The 12,395-nt window shown below is 45.3% G+C and overlaps 1 protein-coding gene across 1 annotated transcript in view; it reads left to right on the top strand.

Annotated features, from left to right (window-relative positions):
* sspo (SCO-spondin) overlaps positions 1-12,395 on the top strand; it is a gene marked incomplete at both ends in the record, with an annotated part of 108,249 nt that overhangs the window by 50,828 nt on the left and 45,026 nt on the right. Inside the window, 13 exons of the mRNA XM_083777654.1 lie at positions 4-173; positions 559-605; positions 1,355-1,555; positions 2,090-2,260; positions 2,424-2,624; positions 3,055-3,154; positions 3,764-3,984; positions 5,247-5,399; positions 5,974-6,140; positions 7,177-7,322; positions 8,250-8,470; positions 10,942-10,977; positions 11,339-11,503. Coding sequence (XP_083633780.1) covers positions 4-173; positions 559-605; positions 1,355-1,555; positions 2,090-2,260; positions 2,424-2,624; positions 3,055-3,154; positions 3,764-3,984; positions 5,247-5,399; positions 5,974-6,140; positions 7,177-7,322; positions 8,250-8,470; positions 10,942-10,977; positions 11,339-11,503 — 1,999 coding nt within the window. The remainder of the gene's footprint in view (positions 1-3; positions 174-558; positions 606-1,354; positions 1,556-2,089; positions 2,261-2,423; positions 2,625-3,054; positions 3,155-3,763; positions 3,985-5,246; positions 5,400-5,973; positions 6,141-7,176; positions 7,323-8,249; positions 8,471-10,941; positions 10,978-11,338; positions 11,504-12,395) is intronic.

Here is a 12,395-nt window from a genome sequence, read left to right on the forward strand (position 1 = left end):
CAGCACTGTGAGTGGCGTTGTGAGGCGGGCTGTTACTGCACGGAGGGCAAGGTCCTGTCAGCCAACGGGACGCTGTGTGTGGAGAGAGACCACTGTCCCTGTCTGGACCTCACCTCTGGACTCAGACTGGAGCCAGGAGAGACCACCGCGGCCCCCGACACATGCAACAACTGGTCAGGATTACACGCACGCACGCACATATGCATGGGCGCGCACGCACATAGGCATGCACACGCACACACGCACATAAGCATGCGCACGCACGCACGCACGCACACACACACACACACACACACACACACACACACATACACATACACATACACATACACATACACATACACATACACATACACATACACATACACATACACATACACATACACACATACACATACACACACACGCACACCTGTAAAGTCCACCAATACATTACACTTTTGCATGTGTACACTACACACTGTAAGCATTGAAAGAATGTGGGATCAAAAGGAAAAGTATAGAAAGCTATGAGGGGAAAATAACTGCAATAATATTTTATTAAATTGTTTGTTTCAGTACCTGTGAGGGTGGAAGGCTCAACTGCACCAGTGAGATCTGTCCACGTGAGTCCACACACACACACACACACACACACACACACCGCTGTTGTTGTATGATAAAGGGGGAGGGGTTAGGGGAGGGGATTATATTGTGATGTCACTAACGTGGTGTATTTCGATTGGGCCTTTTGACTCAAAGGCTTTCAGCTTTCAGAGAGTAAACCAAAAATACACAGGGACGATATATTTCAATATTCTAACCACACCTGGAGGTTTATTAGAGTAATGTTACATACAAAACAGAAAAAGAAAACAATCACGGCACTCCATCTTTAACGTTTCCAGAACCCGTGAAGAGCTTTGAGGGTTTTTTGTTTACCGGTATGTTTCATTATAATCAGAACCACGCCCTGAAGGGGGAGGTACCACATCATTCTATTACATTTTTTAAAGAAGCATAGTTCTTAGTTGTTGTTGTCACCCTGTACTTTAGCTGGATAGCTTGACAAAACCTAAATGGCTAAATTTTCATTGGTACAGTACTTCAACATAGAATAACACAACAGATGGTTTTTGAGTGCACTTTGTCCGTTACATCAAAGAGACAATTCTCGCTCTCTATCCGCTTGTAGCTAAATTAGTTTGGACGTTTTCCATCATGTGTTTGAGTGGAATTTGTCTTTCATTTCCATGACTGCCTCCATCCACTTGTAGCTATGTGTATTTCTGTCACTCAATAAATGGTAATAACAATATGAGCATTCTGTCTCATCCACCATCTCCTCGTGTGCCGTGTACCCCACCATCTCCAGTGCCAGGTGACTGGTGTGAGTGGTCAGACTGGACGCCCTGCTCCAGGACATGTGGAGCGGAGTCCGTGTCTCGCTACAGGAGCTGTGGATGTCCTGAGCCCAGGGCCGGAGGTCCGGCCTGTCCAGGAGAGCACGAGATCCACAACGGAGTCGGGGTTCAGATCCAGAGACAGCCCTGTCCTGTCATCTCATTCTGTCCTGGTAGGCAAAACCCACACGCCTCTTATAACCCATGCCATTGACTTGGTTTATATTTACAGTGCATATTTGTACAAGGATAAGGCACGGAAATAACTAGATAGCTTATTCCCATTGTGGTACTTTGAGTGTGTTTGTGTACATGAGTGCCACATGTTGGGGCAGAGTGTAGTATCTGTATCCACAGCTGGTTTTACAGGGCTTTTCTCCGTGCTGCGACAGCCAGGATATCTATTATCATTGCACTGGATCCTTTCTTTTCTGGTATCTGTCTGTCTTCTGCCTCTCTGTTGCTTCATTGTCTCCGCCAGGTTGAAAGCAAATCGGTACACATTATCTCTGTCATGTGATCAAGATGGATCTGCCCGACTTTTGTGACTAACTCATTTATTTATCCTGCTGTTTCCTCTTTACTACCTGCTTGGTTCATCTGCTCTGCCGTGTCACTCTTACACAAGTTCTGTGTTTCATAATTCATTATCTCATCGTATGTCACTGTCGGTGTCTCTGTCTCTCTTCATCGCTCTCTGTCTGTAGTTCACGGCTCATGGAGCGTGTGGTCGCCGTGGTCAGACTGCGAGGCGTGCGAGGGCTCGTCCAGGCGCGTCCGGCACTGTAACAGCCCCCCCGCTCGCTTCGGAGGTCTTCCCTGTCACGGGGAAAGCACACAGAGCCGCGGCTGCCATGACAACGTCACCACCTGCTCAGGTCAGCTCATTACTGGGCAGTTGTATTTAGACAGGACCGAGAAAGCCTTGGGCATAAGGTCCTCGCATAAGGTCCCACACCTCCCAAAATCTAATAATAAAAGAACATTTTCGCTGTTCAATTTATTCAGCTGTATAAGTCAACTTCACCCTGTGCTCTGCAGACTGCGGCGGCGGACAGGAAGATTGGTCTTGTGGGAAACCCTGTCCACGCTCGTGTTCGGATCTCCATGGCGACACGGAGTGCCTGGACCCTCCGGGGTGCGAGCGGACCTGCGGTTGCCCGGGTGACACGGTTCTGCAGGACGGTGTGTGTGTGGCCAGAGAGGAGTGTCGCTGCAAGTACCACAACAGCACCGCCAATGGTAAATTATACCTTATTCCTTTATCCTGTCTGGCTGAAAAGAGGTCAAAAATACTCTATTTATTTACATGTTAGCTTGACTGATGCCAATTAGGGTTCTCAGACCTTTCTAATTTAGGACCCCCAGTTTGTTATGCATTTGTCTGTGGCCTGCCAAAACTCTTGACAGTGTACAAATGAAACCAACTGGATCCATTTGTACACGTCAGAGTTACAGACCTGTACGGGTCCATCAATCATTCTGGGGAACCCCTTCAAGGGCCCCTGGGAGACCCCGGAAACCCACTTTTATAAACACTGAATTAGATTACCCTTATCTGCGTTCTAAATAAAAGTTACAGTAAATTGACATGACAATATTTTAGCACAACATCTAACAGTAAATGTATTCTTTCTTCTTCCTTCTCTCTGACTTGTATCTCTGTCTGAAGATGGTCTAAGCTTCAACAATGCATCCTGGATGTGGCCTGGAGGGATTGACTGGCAGTACGCAGACCCAGGAGACAGCATCGTTACCGACTGTAAAAACTGGTACGGTACACTAAACCACACATGGGACACTAAAATCGCACCGCAAATGGTAAAACAAGGACCATTCGGGTTCCATTCGTACACTGTCAGAGTTACAGACAGTGTACAGTTACAGACCTATAAGCATAGGTCGGATCAGGGTCCACTTGGAAATCTCGAAAGAGTTCGCGGCCCACCCATCAGACCACTTAACGCGGTAGCCATATGGCCGTCGTGTGACTCGTGTCAATCAATCGATTATATCGACCTTGAATCAATGGAACCTTTTTTTGCCAGTTATTAGGGGGGGGGCATTTTGCACTATCTTCACGGGTTTTGTTAAATCACTGGAACAAATATTTTCGCGCTACGAGCTTGTAGGTCTGCTATTTTTGAAAAATCGAAGAATGACTGACATAGAAACAGCTTTTTCAGAAAACTGTCATTTTCAGAATCTGATCTCAGGTCATAATAACATTGATGGCCTGCATACTGACATACTATTTGGGCGTTGATAGTTGAGGTAATTTTTCAGATAGTGGTGTCTTCATTTGTCTTTACCATGTTTTGTGTGTTCTTCTTCTCCTTCTCCTCCTCCTCCTCCTCCTCCTCCTCCTCCTCCTCTTCCAGCACATGTGAGGCCGGGGTTTTGCAGTGTCAGTCGGTCCCCGGCTGCCACGTCGACGGCGGCTGGAGCCAATGGGCTGGCTGGACAGAGTGTTCGCGTCCGTGCGGAGGCGGAGTCCACTTCAGGAAGCGTCAGTGTGACAACCCCGCCCCTCAGAGCGGGGGGCGGGGCTGCCTGGGCGCAGCCGAACAGCAGAAAGTCTGCAACGCACACACCTGCACAGGTACGCTGGACTTTCACCGTACACACACACTGCCTACCCAGCTAATGCAGAAACATCAAGTCTTTGATAAGTCTCTGTATTTTCCAACCGTGTATTTTAATCCAGGCCTGACCTGAACCCAAGCAATGAATGTGTGGAGTGACACTAATTGGCCCTCATTAAGGGAGAGGTCAACTGTGGAAATAATGAGCGATCACCATCACATTAATTATGCGCCAAAGACGTGGTGCGCATGTAGACGAGTCAACAGAATAGAGAGTAAAGCAAATAAAGCATAACGGAAACATTCTACTCCCATCATCATCATTTCTCGACCGCGGTCAAGATCATGGATTTCACAATGCCATGCCAGACTTCCTGGTCCTTCACTGCCTACTGATGCATGTGTCCCTAGCGATGACATCAGGGAATGACAGTTTTCTACCTCTGGACTGCTTTGAGGCAGGACTCCAGAGAAGAAGGGAAGATATAACCTCATGATCAGCTCTGTAGCAGTGGCCAGTAAACTGTGTTCTTCTGGATCGGACTAGTGAGGAAACACGGGGAAGGTTGCCGTATATTAGAGAAGTCGATGGGTGGCTCCAATTTATATTGTAAATTGTACTGTTAATTTAACTCTGAGAGTGTACAAATGGAACCAAATTTGGTTCCATTTGTACACTCTCAGTCTCAGAGTTACATAAGGGTCCATTTGGTTCCTAACTATCATTTAGCTGAGGACCCCCTGTAGTGGTGGATATTGCTTGCAATCTCATGATAGATATCACGATACAGAGGCCATGATACGATATATATTGATATATCGATATATATTGATTATACGTTTATTCAAAATATTGACTACGGTACGTTGCATAAATACAATTAAACACTTAAACTTAAATTAAAATAAAATGTCTAAACATCCTAACAAGGGGTCTGAGTCTGGGAAGGGAGTGCATTGTCACCCAGATAATTCATGCCGTTTATTGCCATATCGATACAGCAGCCTCTCGATCGATTCATTGATATATTGCCATATCGATTAATTGAATGCACCACTAACCCCCTGGAACTCCCTCAACATACCCCTAGGAGTCCCTGGACCCCACTTTGAGAGCCAATGCCATATATACGTAGGTCACTTGTTGTTCACATTGACAGCGGGCTCATCCAAACGTGTGTGTGTTTCTCCTGTCAGACTCGGCAGGTCCGTGGGGGTCCTGGTCACAGTGGTCTGTGTGTTCTGTAACGTGTGTGTGTGTGTGTGTTTCTCCTGTCAGACTCGGCAGGTCCGTGGGGGTCCTGGTCACAGTGGTCTGTGTGTTCGGTCACCTGTGGCGGGGGAGTGCAGTTCCGCTCTCGTGTCTGCAGCGCTGCCCCCTGCGGTGGCCTCAGCAGGCAGAGTAAGACCTGTAACAGCCAGGTCTGCCTCGGTGAGTCTACACCTACTGTACATACTGTACTGTACTCACTCAGCCATTTTCAGTACACATCTATTCACTCTTTCTTTCTTTCTTTCTTTCTTTCTTTATTTCTTTCTTTCTTTCAGTATTTCTTTCAGTATTTCTTTCAGTATTTCTTTATCTCAGTATTCTTTCAGTATTTCTTTCTTTCAATATTTCTTCAATATTTCTTCAACATTTTCAATGCTTCATATATTACTATATATATATAATATATTAGTTGCTCATCTCCATCCCCCTAGCTGTTCCTCTTCACTAACGCTTTCCTCATCGCTCCGACTGCTTTCATCTCATACTGTCATTTGCGTCATTAGTCACGGCCAATGAGCGGCCCGTGAAATACGGTTGCGACCCTCTTATTCTGCCAACTCACACGTTGATTTATCTCAATGTGGAGGCGTCTGGGGCCGTCTGGGGTAACGCCGGCGTTAAATAGATAGAAATGAAAAAAGACATAGTCGGCCCTATTCATAATAATGACACTAATCTGATTCCTTACGGCGCTACTATCTGTCTTGTGACATGTCTGTCCGTGGTGTTGCAGAGGTGGGCTGTCCCCCAGGCAGGCTGTACAGAGAGTGCGAGCGCGGCGAGGGCTGTCCGTTCAGCTGTTCCCAGGTCAGCGGCAGGGAGGCCTGCTACTCAGACGGCTGTGAGGAGGGCTGCCACTGTCCCCTGCAAACCTACCAGCACAATGGACTCTGTCTACAGGTGGGTTCTGACCCTGGATCATCTAGAAGCCCAGAGCTGCGGGCCGGGCCGGGAACAGATACTGTACTATAGGCTAAAATACTCATACTCAGCATGGGTCAAGCCCACCAATGGCAAGCCAAGAACCCCCAATAACACACATTGACCTATACTTCTTAGGTATGGATTGTGCGTCTAAAATGTGGAGTATTTTAAAGGCGTACTGAACAGTATTCTGCCACTTGACTTGCAAAGAGCCGGTTCCAAGAATCATCTTTCCCGGGCCGTAACCCGAGCAACATCAATCCTACAGTATAAAACTTGGAGGGATGCATCGGCTCTGCATCGGCTCTGCCGATGCATCGGCTCTGGGGCGGCGGTGGCTCAGGGGTAGAGTGCCTGGATGGTAACCGTAAGGTTGCCAGTTCGAACCCGGGCTCCCCCAGAGTTACTGTCGAAGTGTCCTTGAGCAAGACACTGAACCCCTAATTGCTCCCGATGTGCTAGTTGGTGCCTTGCATGGTTTCCGCTGCCATCGGTGTGTGAATGGGTGAATGTAATGCACAATCTCTGTAAAGCGCCTTGGATAAAGGCGCTATATAAATGCACCATTTACCATTTACCATTTGCAGATGCCACAGGGACGGTCACATTTTAATTGGCTCCTTGGCTAACTGACTCACAACTGCAGTCACTGCTATTTTCGCTATTTGATGTACAACAAAGACTATTGTGCATGCGTGTGTGCGCGCATGTGTGTGTGTGTGTGTGTCTCTCTTTCTCATGGTTTGTGCTTTTAAGTGAAGTTCCTCAGAACGTCTTTACTGATCTTTGTTCATTGCTGAGTGCCTCTTCTAAAGAAACTGACTGAAGCTGAAGCCTGTCTCTATTACTGCATTGTTGAAATTGCTGCATTTAAAACAACGTGTGTGTGTGTGTGTGTGTGTGTGTGTGTGTGTGTGTGTGTGTGTGTGTGTGTGTGTGTGTGTGTGTGTGTGTGTGTGTGTGTGGTGTGTGTGGTGTGTGGTGTGTGTGTGTGTGTGTGTGTGTGTATTAGGAATGCCCATGTCTGGTGGACAGAGCGTTCCTGACCTCTCTGCAGGGCGTGTCCATCACACCTGTCTCGTCTCTGCGTCGTCAGAACATCTCAGAGGGAGCAGAGCTCCAGTCTGGAGACTCACTGGTCCACGACTGCAGCTCCTGGTGAGAAGACAACGACAATTAACCGCTGTATTTACCTGCTTTTTATTTTCGAAAAAAAAGCTTGTAGATCTGCTATTTTTCAATAGCTAAAGCATAACATAATGCTAACACCAAAAGGGGTTCCCGCCCAAAATTGTTTAACCGCTGTATTTACCTTCAACACGTTTAAAAATAGCACCGTTAGCACAGCTCGCAGGCGTGGTTACTAAATAGGTGTTGTAATCGATTTAATTGAATATAAACTAACCAGAGAATTCATACCGCTTCAGGATGCGTAGGGAGCAAAATCACACAGAAGGAAGGAGGAATAAGACTTGTGGGAGTTGGGGCTTTATTTTATTTTAATCTTGCCAACAAAATTAACAGGGACACAGAATAGTAACGGGCTAACTTTTTTGGAAACGGATCTAAGTAACTAACTACTAAATTGCAAAACTAACTCGTTAAGTTACCCCATTACCCAAAAAAGTATTCCCGTTATATAACACCGTTATACACCCAACACTGGTCAACAATGTCACGTGATCAATATGACGTCAGAGTACTCCATATTTGGGCATACCTGACACGGAACTCCATATATACTGTAGGGGCATAAATGGAACACAGACAGACAGACGGGTGCAACCCGGTTGTATAACCTCGTGGGGCATGCATTTACAACTTGAATCGTTCCCGTGTAGGCTGTCTAGTATAAATAAGACATTTGTTTAAGAAATTTGCCTTTTGATTATTCTATTAATCTAAAGCAATCGATAGAATATTGGTTAAGAAGGAATCAATAGTTGCAGCCCCAATAAGAAGCTGATGTCGGTAGACATCTCACCCAATGCCAATTCTGTCAACAATAATAATAATAAAGATGATGATGATGATGCTGATGCAGGAGATAAAAGACCAACCATCTCCCATCCTCCCAATCTCTAGTTGGTGTGAGCATGGCAGATGGAACTGTTCCTTGGAGAACTGTCCAGTGGACGGAGGCCTGTCCTCCTGGGGCCCCTGGGGGTCCTGCTCCCTGTCCTGTGGAGGTCTGGGCGTGAAAACACGATCACGGGGCTGCAGCCGGCCGGCCCCCGCCCACGGAGGGAGGGACTGCCTGGGACAGCGACAGGAAACCACCTACTGTCAGACCCCTGACTGTCCAGGTGTGTGTGTGTGTGTGTGTGTGTGTGTGTGTGTGTGTGTGTGTGTGTGTGTGCGTGCGTGCGTGCGTGTGTGCGTGCGTGCGTGCACATACTTGGATATGTGTGTGGTGTGCGCCACATATAGCCGGGACAGTAAATAACATTAAAGGTTTATTCATTTTAGATTTTATCAATCTAATACAAGTAAGGGATTGAACACCCGATTAAAATGCCGTACATTCATTTCTCTTCACTCTACTTATTTTTTTTATTTACCTTGTTTATTACTTCGTGCTTACTCTGCTTATTCAAATCTTGCACTTAGTTGTATATCACTCTGGATAAAAGTGTCGGCTAAATGCCGGAATTATAAATTGCAATGACATTCAATGGCTGGGAACTGGCACTAAAACACGTATCTCTTGCTAACACTGCAAGCATACACAGATATTTTTAATTTAAATGTAATTAGCTGCTTCTGTGAAATATTGTAAATCAGGTTAACCGTGTGGCCGAGATGATACATTTCACTTTAAGTACTGCAGACCTTAGAAACTATCAGGTCGATTTTGAAGGTGCAGTTTACCAGGTCGTGATACATAAATTGGCCTCGCTCTGCGCACATTCGTATTATGAAAGGCATATCGGCCCGTGTTGAACGCACTCGGCCCGTGTTGAACGCACACACATTTGGCATACCGCGTCCCTGAATATTTTAGCATTGTGGGAGTGTCCATATGTTAATTATTCTCGCTTTGCGCAATTTGCTATTAAGCCCCTTGACCTAAAGACACTCAGCGCATAACGATTAGACGTGGGTCTGACCACCTCATAAACGCAAAAAGCACTGTTTGATTTGACACTTGAGCGGCTCTGGAAGGCTGGTAGAGTGTTGCCATGTCTGTTTATTATAAGCGGCTTATTTTTCTGTAAAGTTGCTTTGTGTGGTTGCTTTTCTTGTTTCTAAAGTGGTTATTTGGGCTTTTCTCCTAATGTTGTTTAAACCAGTGATCGTCACACAGCACATTCCCATGTCAAGGATCCCCAGATGAATGCATTTGCCCAACTAAGGACAGCTAATCCAAAAATTAAATAAAAAGATTACTTTTGAAAATAGCAGATCTATACCAGCTCACAATGCATCACATTCATTCATTAAAACTATGAACTCTGACTGCAGGGGGATATATAATGATCATTATAACAATGTGCAAGAACATATTTAAAAAGAAGGAAGAACTTTATATTTGTGGACAATCAAAATATGTTTTTTTATTTTAATGTGGTGTCATTCAAATTAATCTGGATATGGCAGACTCACTATTTAGAAAATAAAAACATGGCACTTCATTTAAAATAGGTTACAGACCCCTGTTATATGCGCTTATTTTTATAGACCTATTTACTTGTTTCTATGAGACATGGCAGTTTTGCGTCATTTTAAAAAAAATGTTGAGATTAGAAACGGCCATAATTCTTTCATTTCTCAACCTTAAAAATAAATAAAAACATCTCCATAATCCGTGGGAAATGTGCTTTCATATGCTGTATCACACCCGATTCAAGTCTTCTTCAATAAAATGCTACGAACGAACTCAGCGAAGACCATACCATCGGGGCCACAGCATTACGCAGCACGCATTCAACTCATTCCTTCGTCGTGACTTGAATGAAATAAAATATAATAAACGTTATTTTACTGGTGTTTTTCAATAGAAACAAATAAAGAGCGTGTGTAGGCTACTGTGTGCAAGTGCAACAGTGCATATACATGCATGCACTAGGCTATATTTCTTCCGTGTCGGGATGGTGATTGAGCTCTTCAAGTTCACAGCCCGTTTGGTCTTTCATAAAAAAACGTTGATATTAGCCTATAAACACTCATGGTTCTCTCATTTCTCAACCGTTTTATTAAATGTAAAAATCTCCATATTCCTTATGAATCTTGCTTTCATTCGCTGTATGGTACATGGTTCTATCGTTATCGAATTAATTAATTACGCATGGATTGGCAATTTGCCAATATGCTGCTATCTACTCGCAATTCCATTCCGATCTGAAAGGTGGGTCTGTTCTTTTGAGGCATAAAGGTGACAGCATGCAGTGCAATAGGAATAATTAACCCAAATGTGACAAAGGCATGTCATGTCTTCTATGGTGCCAGCCTGAAGAAATGTCATACCACGACCCCCAAAGTGCGCATTCCGTATGTGACATCAGCTGACTGGTAAAGAGAATAGTACGGACATGTTGATTGGGTACGTCTCAAACACGCCTTAAACACACCCATGACTAATTCAAGGCCGTTTTGCGCACTCCGCGGGGTGTCAAAAGCGCTTCTTAACATGCCCAAAATTGCAATATGACATACTACACGCCCCCAGATCATAATACTGTAATTAGATTAGTAATATAGAAGTAAGTAACATAGAAGTCCTAAATCGACCCCTATGTATCATATCTAATGTGTTTTTGCTTCTTGCTGCTGGCAGTGATCGTCGCTCCCACGGACGAGCCTACAACGCCTGGTAAGATACCACTCCTCTTTCATCCTCCCACTGCTGTCAGTCACCTTACAGCTTTCTGTCATATCTGGCCAGTGGTGGAAAGTAACTAAGTACATTTACTTAAGTTAACATTTTAGGTTTTTGTTAGCCTGTCTCCAGCCCTGAATCGCTAACATTAAAAAAGAATGTCCTGGCGATTCAGGCCTGGTGATGCCGCTCCTTACGGCTGCATCAGTCTCGATCAAAAATGCAGATGAATGGCCATCAGCCTCGTCACTCAACAGGGCTTTCAGTCTGAATAATGACGTGAAACGAAATGAAAGAGTGTCAGGCTAGGTATTAGTCTGTCTCATCCTCCCTCCGTCTCGTCTCTCGTGTACAGATGAGGATGCAGGGTTCTCTCCCTGGTCGTCATGGAGCCCTTGCACCAGGACCTGCAGCGACGCCCTCCGCCCCGCCCTGAAGTCACGCCACCGCCGCTGTGTCAAGCCCCCCTGCTCTGGCTCCTCCCACCAGGAGAGGGTCTGCAACATGCCACAGTGCACAGGTACAACCTCTATACAACATGCCACAGTGCACAGGTACAACCTCTATACAACATGCCACAGTGCACAGGTACAACCTCTATACAACATGCCACAGTGCACAGGTACAACCTCTATACAACATGCCACAGTGCACAGGTACAACCTCTATACAACATGCCACAGTGCACAGGTACAACCTCTATACAACATGCCACAGTGCACAGGTACAACCTCTATACAACATGCCACAGTGCACAGGTAGAACCTCTATACAACATGCCACAGTGCACAGGTACAACCTCTATACAACATGCCACAGTGCACAGGTACAACCTCTATACAACATGCCACAGTGCACAGGTACAACCTCTATACAACATGCCACAGTGCACAGGTACAACCTCTATACAACATGCCACAGTGCACAGGTACAACCTCTATACAACATGCCACAGTGCACAGGTACAACCTCTATACAACATGCCGCATTGTGAGCTTGTAGATCTGCTATTTTCACTAGTTTGGATTCCGGGCAAACATCTAATTTCTCTTTTGGGTCACAGGCTATAAGGTTTGAGAACGCTTTGCATCGTGAGCTATGGTACAACAGAGTATTCAAATCTATTTAAGCTGGGTACCCTGCACCTTCTACGAGAGTGCATTCATAAATAATCCTCATGCAGAACATGAGCTTGTCTTAGTGTAGCCTGCTCATAAATAGACTGCAGAGAGGGGAGCTGTCTTACCTCTATAATCTTCCCTGGAAAATTTGGAGAGATTACTGGGACCTGTGTTGAATATCTTTCCTTTTCCCTCTACTTCCCGTCTCCCGTTGCTAATACAGTAACACCTGCCTAAAAATAATCTTAAAAAAAAAAAAAGGTGACAATGGCAGCCGCAAAGGACAGAGAA

This window comes from Protomyctophum parallelum, assembly GCF_964188405.1.
Source record: "Protomyctophum parallelum genome assembly, chromosome: 12".
Taxonomy (NCBI): Eukaryota; Metazoa; Chordata; class Actinopteri; order Myctophiformes; family Myctophidae; genus Protomyctophum; species Protomyctophum parallelum.